Genomic DNA, 25,217 nt, shown 5'->3' on the forward strand with positions numbered 1-25,217 from the left:
CTTGAATTACTGAGAATTTTAGAATCCACCCAGTTCTTTACAGTAATACTACAACTTGTTAACATACAGGTAGCTAAATAGTTTACATTTCTAAGTTCATTCAAATATTAAAGTCCCTTTAGTTAATAAAAATATCTGCAAGAGAAAAATGTTTCCATTATTAAATATCGTTCCAGTTGCAAGTAAATATTATTTGTGTTTGTTTGCAGGTAAAAAGTTCAAAGGCGAGAGCTCTACGTGGCGAAACCCAGCCTAGCACACCAATATGCGTTGATGTGGAAACCACAGACATAACAAAGGTAATTTTTAATAATTTATGTTTATTTAATTAGATTGAAAATTACAACTTAAAATGTTATATTCATGTTTATGTTAAACACAAACAAAATGTATAAAACTTAGCACTCAACCACACAACTGTCCTGTTGCGAATAACCACTGAAGTCTGCGGCGGCCAGACACAACACAATGGTCGTCTGCCCTATAAAAATATAGGCGAATTGAAGGATATATTTCTCTTCTTTCCTTCTATTCACACTATCTGAACTTTTAAAAACTTTAGGAGTGTCCACACTCCTTTTCATGCATAAGCTAAAAATTATTTTGGTTTTTCAAAATAGTTTTGTCTTTTAAACTTTATTTGGACCGAAGGTAACTATACCATATATTTAAGGTTACTTAAAGAATGTTCATCTTTTATACTAAACAAACTAAGCTCTATGACTGCCTCTTTTATTTCTTCGTCATTATCAATAAAACCAAAGCATCATCACCTAGTAAAGTTATTTTATTTGAAAATAGTTCATATAATGTATTAAAATTAAACCATTATTAAATTATATTAGTCATTACCCAAAACAGTTGAAGTTAAATTAAGGTAAACTTACTTTAAACAACCCACACACAATGCCTTCATTTTTCCACCAGGAAATACTTCTCACACAATCAGTCCTCAATAAAAAAAATTATTTCAAAAACTTACTTTAAACTTAATTATTCCTATTAACTTGAATTACTGAGAATTTGAGAATCCTGCCATTTCTTTCCAGTAAAACTACAACTAGTTAACATACAGGTAGCTAAATAGTTTACATATCTAAGTTTATCAAATATCAATGTCCCTTCAGTAATAAAAATATCTGCAAGAGAAAATTGTTTCCTTTATTAGATATTTTTTAGTTTCCAAGTAAACATTTTGTGTTTATTTGCAGACTGCTGAAACGAATATAGAAGAGCCAAACCAGCTTAGCACATCAGGGGCTGGTATGAAATCCACAGATTTACAAAAGGTAATTTTTTATTATTACACTTTATTTATTCAGATTGATAATTATGATTTAAAAAGTTATATTCATGTTTATGTTAAACACAAACAAAATGTATAAAACTTAACACTCAATCACACACCTGTCCTGCTGCGAGTAACTTTTGAATTTTGCAGCAGCCAGACACAACACACCTGACGTCTGCCCTATAGGCTCATATATTTCTCACCTTATTTTCACTCCACAGTACTGTCCAGCCTACTCGCCCTTTGCGTTGGTCCTAATTCCTTTTGCAATATTAATAATGGCCATGCAAAAATTTAACACTTAATATCTAACATATAATATAGTTATAATAAATGGGTACCCATTTCTATAAAAATAACATCTTAAATAGTGATGGGTCGATTCCGATTCCGGAATCGGTCGGTTCCACCGATTCCAGTATAATCGCGGGATTCAGAATACAATGGTTTTGGAATCGACCATGACCGATTCCTGCATTGTTTTTAATTTTGCAAAATACATCTCCTACACAACGTAAGAAAATATTAAAATGCATGCAAATATAATTTTTAAACTACATAATACAATCTTTTTTTACGGAACTGATTTACGAATTACGGTGATTAACGTATTTATTTACTTGCACCGCCATTTTCCCTACAGTACAAATACAGTATCTACTTTCCCGCTTTAAACGAAAGCATTTTTCGGAAATTACGTTGCAGCAGCACAGTATTTAATAGTAAACCTTCAAAAATAATTAGACAAAACCATAAATGTTTAAAGAAAATTACGTAAATGTAAACGGCAAGTAAAATAATGTAAACGTTAACTATTTGATCATGGCAGCTACATTTGCCATTGTAAACAACCTAATTTTTTTTTGCTACCTGCCATGGTAAACCATACGGCCATGAACAAAATCTTTGGTGACGTGAATGTGAAAATTAAGATGTTTCACATATCTGCACTTTAAACTTTAAAAAATTAAAATGAAATAATTTTTGAATGAGATTTTACCCAAATTCACAGTGGATTACTGCGACCATATTAAAATAAGTTTAAAAGCAACATAACCAAATTGCTGTAAATCTGCGTTCTTGTGCGTGTTCAGCGATGCTCGTTTTACGTGAGATATATTTTGGAAAGGCAGTTGGCTAATCTGAATTTCCAAACATTGCTGCTGAAACTTTCGTAAATTTGTATTACCAAACATAAACAATCTTTTCAAATTAGAACCCTGTTATAATGAATCTGAAGGGAGTAGTTTATATGTTCACTATAGAAGGGAAACTTTATATCTGGGAAAACTATTATATTGGCAATACATACTCAAAAGCATAATCTTAACTACACATAGGCCTAAGCCAAGAAAAGAACGAATGAAAATACTCAAAGCAACAGTTTTATGAGCAAATGCAGATATTATTTTTAATACACTACACATGTACAAACTTTCTAGTAATGGTTCTTCGACATCGGCGTATTTTCCTTTTTTCAGGCGTTTAATACTCTGTGACGTATTCGCAGCTTGAGAAAGTAGATTGTTCAGCTTGTTTAATATTGTATTTAATGTGGATGTTGCAATTCCCAGTTCCTTTGATATTAACACGTGCGGGACAGTGGGGTTGGAGTCTACCTTTTTAATAATGTCCAGTTTATCTCGCACAGATAATGCCTTACGTTTTTTAACGCGTTTTTCACCCTTTTTTATGTATTTCTTATTGAAGCACATTTGCAGCTTAATAACACAAAATTCTTTTTACAGTCAAAAGTAAATAAACGAAAAATAACGTGTCTGGCGCATCAAAGATCACTACGTATCATTTACTATCGCAGTTGCTAAAGCTGGAACGAAACTTTCTTACTTTCTATGGAAAAATTTAGTCCACAGAGTTCTATCTAGTGGTAGTCTTACGAACCTTACTCGATCAAAATGTCCGAAACGTGAACGATAAAAATGAGACGAAAAATATTGAATTTGTTGCTATAATGTACATACGTATTTGTGTGGCGGTAATTTATGTTTAATTTTGATAACTTATTAAATGTACACGCGTTCGCCCATTCTTTAACTATGCAGGGAAAACTATTTTTTATTTTCACCAAACTGAGCACCATTTCTGGCTACACGTAGCCTACCGAGGCCACTCAATTACGACTTGTTTATAATATGAACAGTGGACAATCGAGTAGCATATTGCGGAGAAAAACGTTAATGTGAGCCAGAATAGACGTTTTGTGAAAATACTTGTAATTATATGAAAATATTTGAGATAAATGTGCATTATGTCGGCAAAATTTGTTCGTGGTACACGGGAAAATGTATCAACATTGACAAAACTTGTGCGCTATATCCAATAAATTAATACATAACCTCACATCATTTTGCCGGGACCGAGACGGAAATTCACAATAAACGGGAATTCATTATAGGCGGGTTCACTATAAACGGGTTCTACTGTAGTTGTGTTAGTTTAACAGAATTGTTTCCTATAAATTTCTGAAATAAATTAAATGTTAACACGCGATAATTTCAAGAGTTTAAATATTTTGTGTAAGAAAATCTCACCATAAAATGTGGAAATTTTGAGATGCTAAAACATGCACAGAACTTTCTTACTCAAGAACCGAAAATTTATTTTCTCTTTACGGTTGTGAAGAACTGCAAGACTGGATGGATTTATTATTTTCACTAAGTGAGATGATTAAGTTCTAGGTAATATATTAAAACGTAAGCATCTCTGATATTTTATTTTAGTGTGGTGCATATTTGTTTCTTGTCATTTCCATCATAATGAGATAATAAAGTTTTTTTTTTACATTTCCCTCTTTTTATTTTTTTCCGCCCTGGTTCCATGAAATATGTATAAATGAGGTTATATTGTCATTTTATTTGAATCATTATTTAGTTATGCTTGAAAATAAAATTCTTAACCTAACCGTACTAATCTCTTTTCTTACAATTAATTAATTGAGTTGATAATGTAAGGTATCTAAAGTTGGTTAAGTTATAACATTATTTACAATTTACGTCATAAGACATCTTTGATTATTGGCAGTGTTTGAACACGTGTTTCGTCTAACTATGTGCAAGGTTAAAAGGCCAAATTGTGCTAGAAAATCAAGGTAGCGTAACTTGATGGTAATGAACATACTTTTTAACATTATATAAGCTGTATATAATGTTAATTTCTGCACAGAAAATGAACATAATGCAATTACATTTTTAAAATCATAAACAACCTTTTTTTTTCTTAGTATATTACTCTGTTGAACATTTCAGATAAAAATTAAGGAATCGGAATCGGATTCGAAGAATCGACCCTTTAATTTAAGAATCGAAAATGGAATCGGAATCAGTATATTTTAGGAATCGGCCCAACACTAATCTTAAATCAAACTATATACATATATACTAGAATAAAAAAAATTTTTGCTCATCCGGTCAAATATATTGGTAGTTTCTAATAATGGCAATACCAATTTATTGCCAGAAAAAATTTTAATTATTGAAGTACATATCTGTTGTTTCTTAGAAAGAAATATAAATATTTTTACTATATTTCAAACTAAAAAAAATATTAATTATATGTGTTTGCAATTTGCAGCACGCTACAAATTTCTCGTGCTAAAAAATATTCATAGGCAAGTCAGGCTAAAAATAATAATAGCTGCAGTAAGACTTAATACTCAAAGATTTACATCACCAACAGACACATTTAAAATAAGTTAGAACAAGGGTAGATAAAGAGAGTTTTACACCAGAAAAAATTAATTACTCGTAATTACAAAAGATATGAGATTTCAGAAAATGGAACAAATGCAAAAAAGAATGAGCACAAATCTTATGCTTAACTAATAAAATTCTTTATACCAATTAAAAACATCTAATTTTAAAAAATTCAGGAACAATTTAGGCTCTATGAAACTTTACAATACGGCTTTATTTGACTGTCAACAATGTAACCTGCCCCAGAAATGTTTTGATATGTAAGGCCCAGCATATATGTTTTCCAAATTCCTTGACAAAAACTTAGCCCTATTACTTTGAATATATTGCCGGCAGAGCATTTTCTTCTTTACCACAAAACAGTTTGGAAGAAGTCCTTTATTACATTGCATGCTAAGTTTGTCTCACGCCTATATAAACTCCCAGCAGCCTCCATTCATATCTTCTCTAAAATACTCGGAATATGAGCTTTGATTATATCCAGTATTTCACCTCAAACATTTAATAATGGTAGAAATGTTTCACGTCCCAAAATATCAAGAGCAGGAGAAACTAAGTTGTGCTAAGGGCAGCTAGATTAAAGACAATTTTCAAGACCTCTAAACAATTATCCCAATTTTTCTTTGTCTGCTGTTTTTGTCAAAAAATGGTTAATGAATTTTGAATATTTTGTTCAGCCTCTCTATGATGTTTTGTTTAGTGTGATACAAGCTCGTATTTATGCTTGATTCCCTATGAGAGACACATGTTCCGAAAACTCATGATGATGAAATAACTTGTGTTGTCCAAAACCAACTCTCAAGTTTTTAGAAAACACTCTACTCTGTATCAACCAAAGCTTGGATTACCTGTGTGTTTATCATATTTTGTGTAGGTAGTAAGGAGGAAAAATGTGTAAATAATCCACCAACAACAGTAAACAATTATTCCTTTTGACCGAACTCGGCAAAGCACCGAAGATGTCTACAGAAATTCTCTATCGAGGGATTTAAAATTTCTCAGTAAAGAATGCATAAGTTTTGTACTGTTCTCTTGCTTAGCAATTTGCGATACCTGAAACCTTATCCAATATCGGCCTATATCCTTTATCATGTTACACCAAAAATTATTTTCTGTAACTTCCTGCAAGGTCTTCTCCACCCTGCCATGCACCTCAACCATATTATCTGGGTAATACCTCAACAGCATATTTTTCATTTCCTCGGTCTCAATTACTTTGCTAACATTATATTTTATGACATTCAATACCCATTTTACCAACTCATTGTCTTCATAACCCAGATCCTTTATTTGTTTCATGTTCTACACACTTCTAAATACTTATACTTATGTTGTGATTCTTTAATCCCCTCAAACCTCTCTGGGAATTCCATTAAAACACTACAACCCAGTAAATTAGTCTCATTGTGTTCCTTCCCTCTTTTTCCTTATTTTCCAGCTCCTAACACTCACAGGACTCTTCTACCCAAAATTCCTGAAATTCGTGACTTTCATCATCTGAATAAAAATGCTGCTGTTCAAACATTAGGGATAGAGTGTCGGCTAGTACATTCTCGCTGCCTATCAAGTGAGATAATCCCAACTATAAAGTGGGTAAGTCACACAATCCGTCTCCCGATACCATGTCAAAACTTGGTTATCTTTCAATGGTTCGAACTCATTGTGCTAGAGGTAGTATAAGAACCACTCCATAGAAAAAAATGCAAGCCTATGCCTAATTTTCATACACACTATACCGTTGTTCGTGCCAATTAAGTGTGCGAATCGCGTACATCAGGTGCTGCAAATCTTTATCCCCTTCTTGCAACTTCACTGCTCATAATGATACAGTCAAAGCATCTACTTGAACACAAAATGTTCTGTCGAAATCAGGTGAGATAAGTCCAGGATAGGCCTTTTAAATAAACAAATTAATTTAGGCCTTCAGTTATGCACAGATAGTAGCATAATCAGTAGTAATACAACAAAAATAGCTAAAGATTCCCAAACACTCATCAGTGGTGCACTTTGTCGGCTGTCCCCTAACTGGAGCGTCAACCAACAATTTCCGCACACTCCCAGGAAATATGTTTACTGCACGCACCATATGGTAGACATCAAACAAACATATTCTTTAAAATTATCAATGCACTTTAGTTGTTGTCTTACCATCCCCAAAACAGGTTGCTAAATAGACATCAAAATTAGCAAAGTGAAAAAACAATATAATAAAAATAAAGGAAGTTTTCTGTAAATAAAATAAATACAAATGTGAGCTTAAAAATTCAATTATCACTGTACCAAAACATATATTTTATGTTTTAACCTAAATAGGTCACAATATAAAAATAAATTACATTTCATAAGCACGGACTTCATTATTTTTTAAACCAAGCGTAAAATTTTTCAGTCCTATTTTGTGTTTTCGAGGCAAGCCTTGGAATATCACACACTTACACTCGTGAAAACCGTGCAGTCAGTTAATTTATTTACAGGCATATGTATATTACTTTGTAAAATTGACAAATACAAAAATGGCAATTTATTTCAGGATCTTGTCTTTGTACAGTCGGTACAAAATAAATTATCAAATTTATTAATTATAATTGTTTATATGACCTGTTTCTTTTCACAAATTCAGTTATCCGCTAAACTAAATCAGCTGTACTAGCCTTACTTGTTCTTTTGGCGACATTGATAATTCTCAAACTTTCATACTTATTAGCGTGCATTAGATTTTGCATGGCCAACACATGTCAGTTCAGTAGTCCCTCAGAAGCGTGGTATCATTCACTCTCATTCTTAAACGAATAACCGAATGTCATAATTAAAAACTTGCTTCTCGTGACTACTGTCATTAAGCACCGCTTGATATAAACATAAATTAAACACCACAGCATAATTGTGAGAGGCCGCCCCAACTCAGCCCACAGTCGCTGCCTTGCACCCAGTCATGTTGACACTACCGTCCACCCTAGAGTCCCACTCGCAGCTCTCTCCTCCCCCCACTCCACAGCACTGCCTTCCACTCGCTCAGTGCGTGCCCACAAGTCTGTTTGTGATGTTCATTATGTGCACACAAAAATGTATCATTCAATATCTTAAACCAATTATATAATTACAATAAATGGGTAACCATTCCTATAAGAACATCTTAAAGTAAACTGAAAATATTTATACTAAAATACAAAAATTTATCCAGTTTTGACCTCAATGTGCCTTTAATTTCCTAACTGCTCTTTGATTGTCCTTTTTAGGAAAGACATAACTTTTTCAACATTTCTTGCAATGTTTTAACAGATATTTAATTTTGGAAGATTTTGAGATCATTATGCAAGCCTGTTACTCAAATTCAACATACTGTATAAAAAAGATTGTACTAGTGCCCTAAAATTCTGTACTCTGGATTGTAATCTTAGTTAATTTTTTTTTACATGACGTGTTCATACAAATGAGGATAAGCATTAGCAAGCTTTGCAAAAAAAATATATTGAAACTTACTTGAGTCCTCAAAACTTTCGAACCAAAGCAGTGCTATACCTCTTAAAAATGTAGGCTAAATGAGATATATATATATATATTTCTCTTCTTTCCTTCTATTTACACTATCTGACCTTTTAAAAAACTTTAGAAGTTCCCACATTCCTTTGCATGCATAACCTAAAAATTATTTTGTCTCGACAAAATCATTTTTTGTTGTAAACTTCATTTGGACCGAGTGAAACTGTGACTTATCTTTTAGGTTACTTAAAGGCTGTTCATCTTTTATACTAGACAAACTATGATCCATGACTGCCTCCTTCATTTCGTTGTCATTATCAACAAAACCAAAGTATCATCCACTAACAAAGTTATTTTAGGTTAAATTAAATAATTTAATTTATTAAAATGAAACCATTATTAATTTATATAAGTCATTAACCAAAACAGTTTAATAAATTAAAATAAACTTCCTTTAAACTAACCACACACAACACCTTCATTCCTCCACCAGAAAGTACTTCTGACACAATCAGTCCCCAATAAAAATAAAAATTTTAAAAACTTGTTTAGTTGTATGTTTTGCCCGGCTAAGCTCACAGAGAAACGTAACAAAACAAAGACAAACAATGTTCCTTAGGGATTTTTCATTACGATGGTTCTACGTTATTTGGAAATAAAATAGTTTATTAAATTATCTTTGTTTATTTCTTTTAAAAAAAAAAAATGTTTTTTCTCATCGTTACATGGCCTCAGTACACAATTTTACAAATGAATTTAGTTAGAAAAATTCGTTACTTGCATATTTTTTTGTCCTTTCTTATACCAATTTTTTATGATGTCCAAATACATACCACAGCACCATACATCTTGCCGTTGATGGTCGAGGAGTCTTGTCACTCGCCAAAGAAAAAAAAAATTAGTAATGTCCCTTGGTTAATTAATTACATAACTCAAGGTACCGTCGATCGCGGACCGTAATCCCACGAAGTCGGGCCGATGCCGACGCCTAGGGCCTAAATTTCTAGTACATTTGTCTGAAAAATCAAGAACTTAAGTTAGAAAATATGGCCTGGCCCCAGCCCCTAGGCGTTAAATTATCTCTTAGTAACTTCTCATATTGTGTCGTGACTTGCCGACGACACAACCGGCTTCGGCGACGCTCGAGCAACAAGTGACTTGGTCGACGAGATTACCTTCCCTTGTAAGGGTGAAGACAAGGGAGGCAACCCCGTGGGCCAACTGACCAATCAGAGAACAGAATTCCAAAACCTGACCATATAAGGAAATTCTGATGGGCGCATCATTCCATGCCAGGGCTCGCCCTGATTGGCTGGCTAGTGGCAGCCTCCAGAGACCTTTCCAGATGGTCGCTACAGCTGTACGTACAACGTGACGCGTAACTCCCAAACACACATTTACAAAGTGAAAAATAACTTTCTGGCGCCAGAGTGTCGCGCCTGTCCGCTCTTCCTTCTGTACCTTCCAGACTATTCTCAAAATATTACACTAGCGATATCCAATAGAATTTAACCTTACCAAATACAATGTTCAAAATTTAGTAAACAAAGTTGAAATTCATACGATATTAGAAACTTTTGTTTAAAAATGATGTCCTGTAAAATTATAATCTATACTGCTTTAAACAAAACAATTACTGAAATTAATTATCAAATATGAAAATTAATTATTATGAACTGGAGTTAACCCGCAAATTAATAATTAAGTATCTCAAGTATTTTAAGGCTTTCCATGAAATTTAACCAAAGTAATTAATAACAATTTTTAACAGATCTGAACAATCCTTATCTACATATTAAATAATTATTATCTTTCATATCATAGTTATTCTTAATCAATATTCTTATGACCCAAAAAAAATATATGTATATAACAAATCCTCATTGTGCAATGCTACAAACTGACATTGAACTTAATTATTCCTATTAACTTTAATTACCGAGAATTTGATAATCCAGCCAGTTCTTCCCAGTAATACTACAACTTGTTAACATACAGGTAGCTAAATAGTTTACATATATAAGTTTATCAAATATCAATGTCCCTTCAGCAGTAAAAAAACTTCAAGATAAAATTGTTTCTTTTATTAGATATTTTTTAGTTTCCAAGTATGTGTGTATTTTTGCAGGAGAGAAGCATAACGCAGACAGCTGAAATGAATATAGAAGAGCCAAACCAGCTTAGCTCATCAGGGTCTGGTATGAAATCCACTGATTTACAAAAGGTAATTTTTTTATTACTCTTTGTTTATTCAGATTGATAATTATGATTTAAAAAGTTATATTCATGTTTATGTTAAACACACACTAAACGTATAAAACTTGACACTCGATTACACACCTGTCCTGCTGCGAGTTACCTATGAATTCTGCGGCGGCCAGACATAATACACCGGTCATCTGCCCTATAGGCCCATATATTTCACTCCTTTTCACCACTCCACAGTACTGTCTGGCTCACTCGCGCTTTGCATTGGCTCCAATTCCATTGGCGATATTCATAATGTCCATACAATAACTTAACACATAATATCTAATATAGTTTTTATAAATGGGTACCCATTTCTATAAAAATAACATCTTAAATCAAACTATATACGTATATACTAGAATAAAAAAATTTTTTGCTCATCCGGACACCGCCTGTACCGGACCCGATAGTGTAAGTTCGCCGAATAATCCAAAATGCTCCGAGAAGCTTTAATTAAGTTACACAGTCTGGTGCCGGGGTAATGCTTGAAGGTTAATTAAAAAAAGTTAAAAAATAGTTACAACGGTGGATGTTAACGGATCGGTTACGAGCAAAAGTTGAAGTCGACGAGGTGTTGAGATGCGTCCTACCCCGCACACGAACAGAAGAGACTGCCCTGTACCCCGGGTGTCATGGCCGCAGGAAGTGCTGAACTTACCGTTAGTAAATTGATATGACAGACAATTAAACATAACTATTTAGACCTTTTAAAAATTATGTGTTAATTTAAATTTAAGGATTACATATTACAGATATTTAAGTGTTACTACAATATTTAAAAAAAGATTAAGTCTCCACTGCTTAAGTTAGGTTGGGCGCCTAAAGGGTTCGCGCAGGGCGACCGAACATACGCACACACACACACAGATCTGTTGGCGGGAGGTTTGAAATAGAGGGTGTCTGTGGGAGGAAGAGGTGGTCGGCAGTGGTGTGAGGCACATCGGGCTTAGGGAGGGCGCAGCCCTGGTCGACGTCACTGTGATACAATATGCCCCAGGAATATTACCTCATGCTGGAACAAGAAACACTTCTTAGAACTTAACTTAAGTAGGTCATGGCGAAGCCTGTTGAATACATCCTGGAGATTTTTCAAATGTTCCTTCACTGTATTTTCCACCACAATAATGTCATCCAGGAGTACTAGGCATGTTTTCCAAGTCAAGCCACGTAGGACAAGTTCCATCGATCCCTGAAAAGTTGCAGGAGCATTTCATAACCCGAATGGTAACACAGTGAACTGGAACAGCCCACTACTTGTCATGAGAACATTCTTTTCCTTATCCTCGGGGTGCAGCTCCACTTGCCTGTAACCACTGTTCAGGTTCAGTGTAGAGAACTATCTGGTGCCAGAGAGTTTATCGAGTGTGACATCGATACATGGGAGAGGGTAGCTGTCCTTTTTGGTGAAGTCATTCAGCTTCCGGTAGTCCACACAAAACCTCAGTTGTCTATACTTCTTCACCACTAAAACAACTGGGGAAACCCAAGGACTCGCTGATGGTTCTATTACACAATCTTACATCATACCTGCAATCAACTTTTCTGCTTCTTCCTGTTTTGCCAGAGGCAGCCGCCTGGTTGCTTGTCGGATTGCCAGGCTTGTTCTCCCAAGGTCAGTATCCCCTAAGGAAAATACATCCTAGTTGCTTACCAGAAAAGCTGTGTTTTAATATATTTTTCCATCTGTTAGATTATTTCGGCATTGCCTTAGTAGATGTTTTAGATTTCGGTTCAGTGGTTGCGCGTCACATCTCATAAGTGAGAAAGACTCACACTGGCCTACCCAAGAGACTGGTTTACATCTAGCTATTAAGTCTCCCTGTTTAAGAACCCCATTTTCAAGAATTGATGTTAGCCACTCTGACTGGTACAATCTCACCGAACCGTGCAATGCTTCGGGCGACCAGGAGTGTCTTCAATCCTAATGTCATATTTGGCTCTTATCAGGTAGCTCATGTTGCCCCTAGGGTCTCCCATAATCCTAACTGCTATTATCTGCTCATTGTTTGCTGGAATTGAAACAGATTCATTAACTATGACTTGCATTACTGGAACTTCTCATTGGTTGGGGGTAAACAAGGCCACCTCTTCATCTTTAATACGCAGTGCCTGTCCTTCTATGTCAATGACGAATCCGTATTGATTCATGATGTCCCTTCCTAAATTTAACTCATTGGTGATATCAGCAACAAGAAAGGTCTGTAATAATTTCCAAGTTCCAATCCTTACCTCGAAATCTAGCTGTTCATGCACAGGTGAAGTGTCTCCTATGGCTGTTTTGAGTCTATATGGGATGGGTGTTATCTTCTGCTTTTCTCTACATACAATGTCTGTGCAAATTATAGATGTTGATGCCCCTGTGTCAACAGTAAGAAAACACTGTCTGCCATCGATCCATACATTATAAGCAACAAACTGTCATGGCCTCTACGAAATACAGATACAGGAAAAACCCAATGGGATACCATTTCCTGTAGAGCTAGCATGTGCCCCTCACACCAGTTATTGCTAATTTCCCTGTTGATCTTCCTGTTTCTCTTCCTGCTGCGATGTCTTTCTGCGTGTCGGCCAGTCCCTCTGGATGTGTCCTGGTTCATTGCAGACGAAGCACCGTGGGCATCCTCCTGCTCTTCTGATCTGGTTCAGCAGCCCTATAATTATCTACTTCACTTCGTTAAATTTGTTTCTTGCATTTGCTTGATTGTACGGCTCCAGTACAGATCTTCTTGTTCTGATCCTTGTGTTTCTTGAGGCACTGAATGCTGCCTCTATTTCCAGGGCATGGACCAAATCCTTGCAGATATTCTTGTGTCGGGCCAAACGATGAGTTTGCTGAACCTCCGCATCTCTGAGCCCGACAATTAAAGCCCTAGTGGCTAGCTGCTGGCGGAACTACCGTATTTACCCATGTACCACCCGCACATTTTTTCCGAAAAACAACATTCAAAAATCGGGGTGCGGGTCATACACGGAATTTGAGGTTTTGGACAAAAATTAAGACTGAAAAAAATGGATTTATCGTACATTACAGAATGCTGGAAGCATTTATTACAATGAAAATATAAGTATCCAACCCGTTACTATCATATTGTAGCGCGGGTGAATAGCAAACAAGCAATATTGTTAACTACGTCGTGCGCCGCGTGTACAGCTTGCGTCGCCCGCTGGGATGTGCCAAGGCGGCACCGAACCGTGCCGTGCAGCGCCGGACCGTGCCGTGCCGTGCCGTGCCGCGCCGGACCGTGCCGACCTAGCATTCCAGGCAGCATCGGACCGTGCCGACCTAGCATTCCAGGCAGCGCCGGACCGTGCCGAGCAGCATCAAGCCAGTACCACCTACACCTCCACCCGCCGTTATTGTTCTGTTAACGGTGAATAAGTAGTGAAAATGAGTGCTAAGCGATTGCGATCATTCACTGTAAGTGAAAAACTGAAAGTGGTAAAAGAAGCAGAAGAAATTGGAAATCGTGCTGCGGGTAGGAAATACAACATTGATGAAAGCTGTATACGAGATTGGAGAAAAAAGAAGGACATATTTTCTAACAGTGCGGGCAGTCGAAGAGCATTCCGTGAAAAAAAAAACATTTTATCCGGAAATAGAACAAAAACTGAATGAATATGTAGTTGAAAAACGGCAATTTGGATACGCAGTCTCAACAGAAATGTGCACATTGAAGGCCACACAAATTGCAAGAGAGTGTGGGGTGGATAATTTTAAGGCCAGTCGTTCGTGGCTAAACAAGTTTATTATTCGGTTTGATTTGTGTTTGCGCCGTCGTACCAACATCGCACAAAGACTTCCAGATGCATATGAAACAACACTGACGAACTTTCAGCGCTTTGTGATTCGGCAGAGAACGGAACATTCGTACCTTCTCTCTCAAATTGGGAATGCGGATCAAACGCCTGTTTATTTTGAAATGCCATTGGATACCACTGTTAACAAGAAAGGGGGAAAAAAGTGTCTCCATAAAAACTGGTGGTAACGAGAAGCAACGCTGCACGGTAATGCTATGCATTACGGCCGACGGTCGCAAGCTCCCACCCTACCTCGTGGTGAAACGTAAAACGGTGCCTAAAATAAACGTTAAAGGTGTTATCGTGAGAGCGCAAGAACGTGGGTGGATGGACATTACGCTCGTTGAAGAATGGGTAAAGTTAGTGTGGTGCAGACGTCCTGGGGCACTTCTGAACGTTCCCAGCATGCTTGTGCTAGACAGTTTTCGCGCGCACACGTCGGAAAGTGTGAAATATGCCTTAAAAAGGCAGAAAACGGATCTTGCAATCATTCCCGGTGGATTGACGTCCGTTCTGCAACCCCTCGATGTCTGTGTAAACAGGCCTTTCAAGGCAACTTTGAAACGCCTGTACACAGAGTGGATGGCAAGTGCGGAGCATCAGTTGACACCAACGGGCCGCATTAAGCGACCTGACGTAGATGTTATCTGCAAGTGGGTGAAAACAGCGTGGGACAACATACCCGCAGAGCTTGTTGTCAAAAGCTTTAAGAAGTGTGGGATTTCCAACTCACTTGATGGGAAAGAAGACGACGCAGTCTGGAACGACAATGACTCTTCTGATGACAGCATGATAGATGATCTTAGTGACGGCAGTGTAAGTAGGCCCTATTTTTACTTGCAGTTGTTTTCTTTTGTGGCAGGTTTTATGAATGAGTTTGTTAACACTACGATCTTTATTTTTCTTTGCAGGATGTTGAAACGGACTGAACAGTTGACGATCGTTTTTATTGCATACCAACATTTTAAAATTTATTTCACCAAATTGACGTCTGTTATTTTAGCAATTGAATATTACTGGTTTTTTCTTAATATTAAATGCATTTATGTTAATAAAATTTATGTTAATAAAATTCTGTGTTTACTTTGTTGTTACAATGACAGACTCTTTTTCCCTATTTATGCTGGCACATGTAAATGACATTATAGTGAAAAAAAAATTTTTTCCTGGAGAGTGTGTTGAAAATTAGGGGTGCGGGTCATACATGGGGGCGGGTGGTACATGGGTGAATACGGTATGTTGGTGCTTCTGGGTAGGCCAGGTCCACGAGTCGCTCAATGTCTGCTTCAAATTCTTGGAGGGTTTCTGAAGATCTCTGTTGATGTGTCTTCAGGGCTGTTCTATACACCTCGCCCATATGTCGGTCGCCATACCTCAGCTCAAGGACTTCTGCTAATACTCCATAGTCTTTCTGGCGTAGAACTGGAATGGTCTGCAGCAGCTCTAGTGGAGATCTTCGCAGGGCCAAGACAAGTGTCATAGCTTTTTCTTCCTCGTCCTAACCATTCACTTCAGCCCACGACAATTGGCCATCAAAAGTGGGTGGCTTGAATTTTGGGTGACCAGTTGCACCTTCCACCTTCACGACTCAGGAAGAACTACCCCTTTTCGCAGCAGATGTAGCTTCCTTGATTATCCGACAGCAGCCTTCAGTTACCGCTGCTGCTCGCTGTTGAGCTAGCTGTTGCACCGTCAGTTCTTCATGTTCTGCTAGATGTTGCTCCAAACACTGCACTTTGCCTTTCAACTTGATGCTGGTTTTATCGATTTTCTTCATTTCTTCTTGGTTCTTCTTAATGTCCTCTATGTCTGTCTTCATAGCATTCTTCATCTCCTCTTGGAAGTTCTTCATTTCATTCTTCATCTCTTGACAGTTCTTCATTTCATTTTTCATTTCTTCTTGGCTATTATAAATTTTATTCTTTATCTCTTTTAGGCTGTTATCAATTTTATTCTTCATCTCTTCTTGGTTACTCTCCATTTTATTGTTCATTTCCTCTTGTCTCTTTTTCATTTCCTCCTGGCCCCTCTTCATTTCACTGTTATACTTTTTCAACTCGGCTAGGAAAGCAATTACATGCTTAGCTCATCAGCAGCCATTTTTCTTGTCCACATACCCTTCAAGTCTGTCACTATCTCTACTGTTCTACGATCTTCAGTGTAATTTGACCTACGAGCTAACATAAACTTTTATTGAAAACTAACACTAACTTTACTACAATTACACTCTAACTAACTATAGTTCCTAACACTAATTTTAATACCAAAACTCTAAATTCTATTTTTTTGTAATATTCTATTAATTATTCTTAAATTATTTAACAAGTACTATCCCACTTCTGACACCAAAATGTAACAAACTAATGTGGAGAAACTGGTTTATAAGGGATAGCCCAATTAATTTTTATTATGTTTTATGAATTACTAATATTTACATTACTAATAAACAATTGTACTTAAAAATGTCTGAACACCAATCACTTGCACATAAAAATATTTATTCGCAAGTCACTCAATGTCTGTCAAGTTCCACAGTTCGCACTCCATACTGGGGGTAGGCTCGACAGTGGTTCACCCCTTACCTCGCGCCCGTCCACACACACAGTCTCGCGCCACTCAGTCGCTCTCTCACGGTCCCGTCGCTCCGCGTCCGCCCCTCTCACCTTCTTTGCCGGTGGCGCACTTCCCTTCACTCGCCAAACCCTCAGAACACTCGGAACTCGCTAGGAATTCCAGCGGGAGCCGGCGTCACTGCTTATATACTTGTGGCACCCTTCTCAAACCGATGAGAGTAGCTGTGACGTGTCACGTCATCCCGGGCCGACCCAACGCCCGAAAAGTCCAGAAAGGTGGTAATTTATTCATGCCACTCCGCACAGCTGCCCACGGAATTCCCAAGGCCGCTGAGTGATAGATAACAGCACCAAAGAAAGATGATCCAGCAGAAGGGGGGAGGTGTAATGAGGTCGAAATGCACTAATGCGCGCATGATGTCAGTGGCCGTGTGAGACGTCCCCGGCCAGACTACTGCTGGAGGTATGTGGCATGCGTCGCATCTCTGCTTCCCAGTTCGTAACAATACTTTAAACAAACCACACACAACACTTTCATTCCTCCACCAGGAAATAATTCTGATACAATCAGACCCCAATATAGAAATAATTTTATTAACTTACATTGAATTGAATTGTTCTTAATAACTTAAATTACTGAGAATGTGAGAATCCAGCCAGTTCTATACAATAATACTACAATTTGTTAACATACTAATAGCTAAATAGTTTAAATAACTCAGTTTATCAAGATATCAGTGTTCCTTGTTTTATTAAAATTTCTGCAAGAGAATAATGTTTCCATCATGAGATATTTTTCCAGTTTCCGAGTAAATATTATGTATGTTTGTTTGCAGGTGAAAAGTTTAAAGCCAAGAGCTGACAAGAATGGAGATGATGCAGACCAGTCTGGTACATTAGAAGATGCTGATTTCAGGGGATTTGATGTCCCAATGGTAATTTTTTTATCATTACTGTTTTTTATTCAGTTTTATACAGTATTTACTCGCATATAGGTCGCTGCAATTTTACCAGATTTGATGAGGGAAAAATGAAGTGCAACTTATATGTGAAGAAAAATTTTTAAAAATTTTTGAGGAATATTTTTTGCAATATTTTGCTTTAAAATGCGAAAAAGAAGTTAATATAGGTATAGGCAAATTTATTTACAATGTACACATACGGCGAAACCCCTTATTTACGTTACAGTTATTTACGTTTTCCCGTTACTTGCACTATATTCTTCATGTCCCGTTTAGTTCCCATTTAGTCCAATACAATACTTTCACGCGAATTACGTCTCAAAAATCGAATCCATCCCGCTATTTACCTCACGTAACAACCATAAACAACCAGAAAATACCGTGGGTACTTTTAAGAGAAGATAAGATTAGCTAGTAGGCCTAAAAACATCGTGAAAAACGTAACGTTTATAGTCGGCAATAAACATTTTAAATCGCAAAATATACATATTTTATAACATGAAAAGTTGCTTTTATTTCTAAACATGTAATAATTTAAGCCTAGGCGTGTAAAAGTCCGAGTTATTATAGCAGGAGACAATCTAAAATGCACGAGGGAAAAACGTAAACTCACGAATGTATAAACGTGGCTGATTGTTAAGTTCTGATACTGTATTTATGTCAGAACTTAGCCGAAATACTGGTACGAGACAAACTTCACAAGATAAAATGAGCGGAGTCTTGTTAACTGTTTTATAAGTATTTTATAATTTCGGAAGTATTGTACAGTTGACGCATATTTTTTAAACTAACAATTTATTCCTGGGGATCATAATTAATTAATTATTGGTATCAAGACATCAAAATGAACGTAAACTTGAACATGTCACGGTAGCGAGAAAACTGGTGCGTATACCAATAAACTGGTATTAGAACTGGACAAAACTGGTACACGGGAGGTGGAGCTTATATTTTTTCCGCTAAGCTCGCATCTATTGGCTGGCTGCTGATGAAAGGTCACGAGTCTGGGCGGAGCGTTGAGTGAGTTATACTGCGCATGCACAGCTCAGTGAACAAAGAGAGCCAGCCGGCGCGCCGTAACAGCAGCTGACCGAGTACAATGACCTTTCTCCGCGCACGGCGCGCTATTGACGGTAAATTTCTATCAATTTGCGGCACTTTTTTTTAAATTTTTTTTTACTGTGGTGCAATGCGTATGTGTAATGAATTACCGGTGCGACCTATATGGGGGGAATCTTAAATACCAAATTCAAGACCTCAAATTATGGGTGCGACCTATCTGCGATGGCGACCTATGTGCGAGTAAATACGGTAATTATCCATGTTATAAGCAAAAATATATATATAAAACTAATCTATAGTCAAGGAAAGTGGGAAGAATTACACTATTAACAATATCAACATTATAGACAGGATCTAAAAACTTTTGTTGCTGTCATGATAGTACCTGGGAGAATGTTTTCTTGTGTAAAATTCTTTCTTGGTTTGTGTTTCCAAATATTCTTTAGGTTAAATTTGATAGTATAATGATATAATTTTGTGTATAGAATGGTTGCAACTAAGTGTGTTTGGTTGCATGAAGTAATAATTCAGATGTTGGACACTGAAGTTCAGTGGAAGATATTGTAACATCCCCCGGATGGGGAATAGTATTGATTAGGTCATTATATATCAGTTTATGTCATTGTTGTTACTACCGGTTTCGTTGCATGTAATTTCATCATTATGTTTGTATTTGTTACTAATGTGTGTTAGTCAAATTTAGACATATAAAATAATGAAATATTAGGGATGTGCGAAAGTGACTTTATCCACACGAAATGAAAGTGAAAGAAAATTTATCAAGTTTCGCGAAAGTGAAACGAAAATGAATTTTTCTATGAGATAAATATATTCTTAACGAAAGTTAAGCGAAATTTTTTAATTAACAAAGAAAAAAAGTGCCCCAAAATTTGCTCTTCAGTAATAAATTCTATTACATAAATCATTTTTGTACCTTTTGATGTATATATAAATATTACTATTTAATATAGTCAACATCCGCCCTAGACCACACAACACAGCCCCATGTCACTCGTAAATTTCAAGAATCAAAGCAGATCTTTCAGCGCACAGACTATTTCCTTTACAGTCGTAATGTTGCAGTCTATGATAATATATTTATCACGTGCATGGTACTGATGAAAAAACACGTGACTACTGCGGAACGGCCGTCATCTTGCACCACTGTCACACATGGCTAGCTCAGGAAGCTGTAAACCAGGCTAGGGACATGGTCAAAACAAAACATAACAAATGGTTGCTGCCTAGTGACTTGTTGACCTTTTTGTCTAATTGGCTGTATATTATGAGGATTTTATATGCCAGTCAGAGTATGTAAATTTTAAATAAAGCAGACGACAATGTTTTTGTTTGGCTGTGCGCGAATAAAAGTAGGTACGTTCTTTGTTTATGTGTATACGGTAAATACTAAATAGTGTACTAACAGTTCTGGAATGTATGTTTTATGAATATAGTACCTACACTACTGTTTGAAAGCAAATGAATCAGGTAATTTTTCAAATATTGCATGATTTTGTTTTGATACCTAGGCCTACTGTAATCACGGTTGAATTTTGTTTACTTTATCTGCCATGTTTGTTCAAATTATGATTTTACCGTATTTTCATTAACGTGAGTTTTTTTCATCACCACGTAAATTAATCTTAATGGAAATCTTTTTTCTAATTAATGTCTTTATATGATTTGCATATGTTATTACATTATTAGTAATAACAAGCAAATCATATAAAGACATTAATTAATGCATATGTTATTACATTATTAGTTATAACAAGCAAATCATATAAAGACATTACAGTAGAATCCCAGTGCTAAGTACTTACAGGTACCTCAAGTTTTTGTACTTAGTACTGAAACATGCATACATATCTTTACAAAGAGAAAAAAATATATAAAAAAAATAGCTACAGGAGAGCCGCAATGCCATATGTATTCGCAACTGCGACTTGCTTTTTTCCCCTTGTCTAGTTCTCTGAGTATGTCCACTTTTTCCTTAAGCGTGAATTGCTTTTGTTTCTTTTTATCTCCAGGATCATTCATATTGTAGCACAAATATAATGCGGTGTCTAAATAACGTAACCTGAAAAGAAACTCAACAATAACAATAAACAATCCCGGCACAGACATCAAACAGTATTTTTAGCGTAGCGTAACACTTTTGTCTAATTAATTAATACTTCTCTCAAACCTCCGTCTTTCGATGTATCGAATGGTGTTGTGTTGCTCACGTCGCATACTACGTACAGTATAATCTATGGTTGTGCGCGCAACTGTTTGTTAACTTTGTTTTGAGAATTTAGAGGTTAGAAAATACGTTGCGGTGGTATTTGTGTATCTTTGTTCTACTACATTAATCATTTAGCTGGAAATTTATTTACCAGTTTAAGTAAATTTTGGTGTAGTAATGCCACGCTACTAGTAGAATTTATACGTTATAGTGAAAATATGATACTTTAAACTGAAACCGTTTTGCATGGCGAAGATACGATTTTTGACGGGCACTTAAAAAAAATTCGTTAAGTGAAATATACTTTATAATAAGGTACGTTATTGTACCGGTATTCTACTGTACATTTTTATTAAATTACGATTTCTTTTTCAACTAGAACAAACAAACTTCGGTAAGCTATTGAACTTTCGTTTGGCTCGAAATATTTCGCTAAAAACGAACTTCGACAGATGAAATTCTTACCGAAATCGAAAATGAAAGTAGCAAAATTTCGATTTCCGTATCGGTATACCGAACATTCGCACAACCCTATGAAATATAGAACTGTACTCTAGTTACAGCCTGCTGGTTGCATATTGCTTGCTGTTTTGGGCTTGCTTGTGACTACACTCTTGCAGCATGCTACAGGAAACTGTTACAACTGCATTGTCAAAGTATACTTAATTTTATTGACTAATCATAAGCAAGTTGTGAGACAACAGTTTCTCACTTTAAGTGTTGTTAAATGTGAAACAACATTTAGTGGCTGTTAAGTATGCCTGGAAGCAACCTGATGCAGTACGGAGTAAATGCCATTGTTAAATTCTGCCACTCACTATCTGCATTCATTTGTAATAAATATCTGTAAAGCATACATGTATATAGTTTTAGGTGACTAAATGTAACTCTTTATGAAAGTTTCCCTACATTTTGTCAATGTGTGGTGTGGTAAGAAAGAAGAATATTAGTTGTTAAATTATAACACAGATATTACCATATTTACCTCAGTTGTAAGCCAACCCCTACTGTTTTATGTCTCTCCATTAAAAACCAAAATTCTAGTTTTCTTATTCCTCGCGTCAGAATCACTCTCACACTCAGTTTCACCTTCACTAAAATTATCTTCCTCTTCAATGCCAGTTTCATATTGTCAAATCGCAATGTCTTCTGACCCATCCATCGCACTAAAAAGGACACATTTTTGTAATTACTATTTCAAAACACTTTCACTTTTTATGTGGTTTCATGTCCTAAGTTCAACTCACCGTGCATAGCTTCAGATGGCTGCTTGATTTTGCCGTGGGTGTTACGGGTATTCACATGAGAATAGCCACTCAATGTAGGGTTTTTAAGCTGGTCTTTTAAGGGCTTGTTGAATGCAACATTTTTGCTTTTAGTTGTGATGGCATGACCCCTGTAATTGTAGTAAAATCAGTGGGTCAAGTTTTGCAGCTCTTTTTGCATATGTTGAGTCAGGTTTTGCTCTAAATGCATCCAACACAAGCTTGCCACCTTTTTTCAGGTGTGCACCTGGCCACTTATTTCAAATGGTTTTTAGTCAATCAGTTACTAAATCTTGGTTCACGCTGTCATTCTGTTGGCATATAAAAATAACCCAGCATTGTAAAAAACTTGTGGGAATAGTCATTCTCAGTAAAAAAAAATAAGTAAAGTGGCAATTTACAGCCATGGCAAGTACATACAGCATCAGTATCTTTTGTTGTTTCTTATTTGTTGTGCTTTTAAATATTGTTAAGGTCATCAGATTTAAAAATACTGTGTCGACTGTAAAAGTGGGAATAAGAGGGAAAGTGGAAGTGGTAAAGGTGATAATATAATGAATATGAGGGGAGATGGGGAAGGAAATTGAATTTACTGGGATCATCTCATCGTTAATTGTTTCTGATATCACTAAATGCTCTATATAGACATCAGAATGCTTAGGGGGCGGTTTTTCACAATTAATTTGTTTTCTACAGTGGTAGGAAGGGTGATGAGTTAATAGGTACTTTAAACAAGAATTGGGTTATTTATAAGTCAGCGAACAGTTTTCATTAGCACAATCATACTGGACCTCAGGCTGTTCACATAACCGTCTGACAAAATTTATATACTTATTAAACCCTATAAAAATATCGGCTTAAAATTGTATCTGACCCTGTCAGGGTTAAGACTTTAAATGAGCGGGTTGTGTTAGTTGCCATGTTCTATGATTCCTATCCTTCTCTGTTTCGGTGGGTAGTATTTTGTCTGTGAGCTTACAGTCCTACCAACTATGCTCTATTTTCCTTGCCATATAATTTATTTATGTTAACATTTACTTTCATTAATCATCTAAACACTTCAAATTAAGTTTGTATCTATTTTAAATTCTTTACCAAACTAACTGTTTACAAAGTTATAATGTCGAAGAGTTTTAAAAGTTCGCCGAGGTTTCATGGTTAAGAAGTTTTTCAGAGGAAAGAAGTCCCTCCTTTTATTTCCTACTGAATTTTGATTTACTTTTGAACCATTGTGTCTGGTGACTCACTGATTATCGACACTCTTGGTGGCGGTGTAGCATGACTTTCCATGAACTGATTCCCTGACAGAATAATTACCCTGGCTTATAAAGCTTATGAGTTTGTGTTTGTTAACAGCGCAATCTCTTCTCGTGTATTGATTCCAAATGTTCCTCGTCGTGGATTCACTGTCAGTTTTCTTCCTCTTTTTACTGGCCTTTTCTGTCACTTCCTGCATCACTACCACCTACTCCTTCTCTGTTCTGCTGACCTGCTAATTCCTTTCTCTTCAGCTGTGCTCAAGTTCGTCTGCTCACATGTTGTCCTTCTGTGCAAGTTATACTTTCTTTAGAAAACATCTTTAGACAACCTGGCACCTTTCCCGCCTCGAATTTGCTTCTGTGGCCTTGTAACGTGTTTACCGCTGACTGGGTGTTTCCTCATCGTTTGTTGCTTCTTTCTTAGTTGAATTACATACTGTTGAATCTTTATATGCTTCTCACTAAAGTCAGCTGGAAACATTTGAGCCCAGGATGTTCATCATTGTTAAGAAAATCCTACTCATTGCATCATTCGGACACACCATTCTGTGCTTGCCTTGAACTTGCTTAGTGGAATTCTCATTTTAGAATAAATTTCCAACGCCTTTATCATTATGACTTCCCTAAAAAACTGGTTGTGCTTTGCATATTTTTCATAAACTTAATCAATAAATATTTTTATATGTCATCCAAATGACCTTTCTGTGAGCCACCAAATGCTTTCCTAGTCAAAAACCCACTTTGAAGCTTGTTTTTCTTCAACCGCCACTGCTGCAAACTCTATATTTTCCTATTTTCCATGATATTGCACAGTTTTTGTCTGTTTAGCATAGTGTACAACCAGTTAGTAATTACTACTGTATGAGTTCCTTTCTTGTTTTGGAACCTGAGATGCAGATGTGCTACTTTTTTCTTAAATTTCTTAAATTCCTCTACAGGTATTGAAGGGCTAGATGCAAAAAACAAATAACCTAATCATGAACAACAACCCATTTTAATGGTAATACTTAAGTCAACTACAGTTGTGGTTTTTATATCTTTCATATAGTCTTGTTATGTCATCTTGATAAAAAAAATTATATATTATTTTTACTTTGATTTCACAGCAAACAGTCTGAAGTCGACGTACATCTTATGTGCACGCTCGTGCCAGGAGTCAAGCAGCCACATAAAGTTTTCCTGTGTGTGATCATCTTAAAACCCTACAATGCATCATGTTGCATATCTGCAACAGTAATAATAAAATGTATTTATTGTATAAAAATTTTTTTTTTCTCCATTAGGCGTTGTCTGTCTAATGAGCAACCGATAGGTAGTGCAAATAGTGTACCAAACTC

General features: G+C 36.2%; 1 protein-coding gene across 9 annotated transcripts in view; it reads left to right on the forward strand.

Annotated features, from left to right (window-relative positions):
- The window catches only part of LOC134529175 (uncharacterized), a 646,085-nt gene that overhangs the window by 550,708 nt on the left and 70,160 nt on the right, over nt 1-25,217 (forward strand). For all 9 annotated transcript variants that reach the window (XM_063363010.1, XM_063363001.1, XM_063363007.1 and 6 more), the window contains 4 exons: nt 210-299; nt 1,212-1,289; nt 10,613-10,708; nt 17,942-18,040. In XM_063363010.1, coding sequence (XP_063219080.1) covers nt 210-299; nt 1,212-1,289; nt 10,613-10,708; nt 17,942-18,040 — 363 coding nt within the window. The remainder of the gene's footprint in view (nt 1-209; nt 300-1,211; nt 1,290-10,612; nt 10,709-17,941; nt 18,041-25,217) is intronic.

The sequence above is a fragment of the Bacillus rossius genome, chromosome 2 (genome assembly GCF_032445375.1).
Source record: "Bacillus rossius redtenbacheri isolate Brsri chromosome 2, Brsri_v3, whole genome shotgun sequence".
Taxonomy (NCBI): Eukaryota; Metazoa; Arthropoda; class Insecta; order Phasmatodea; family Bacillidae; genus Bacillus; species Bacillus rossius.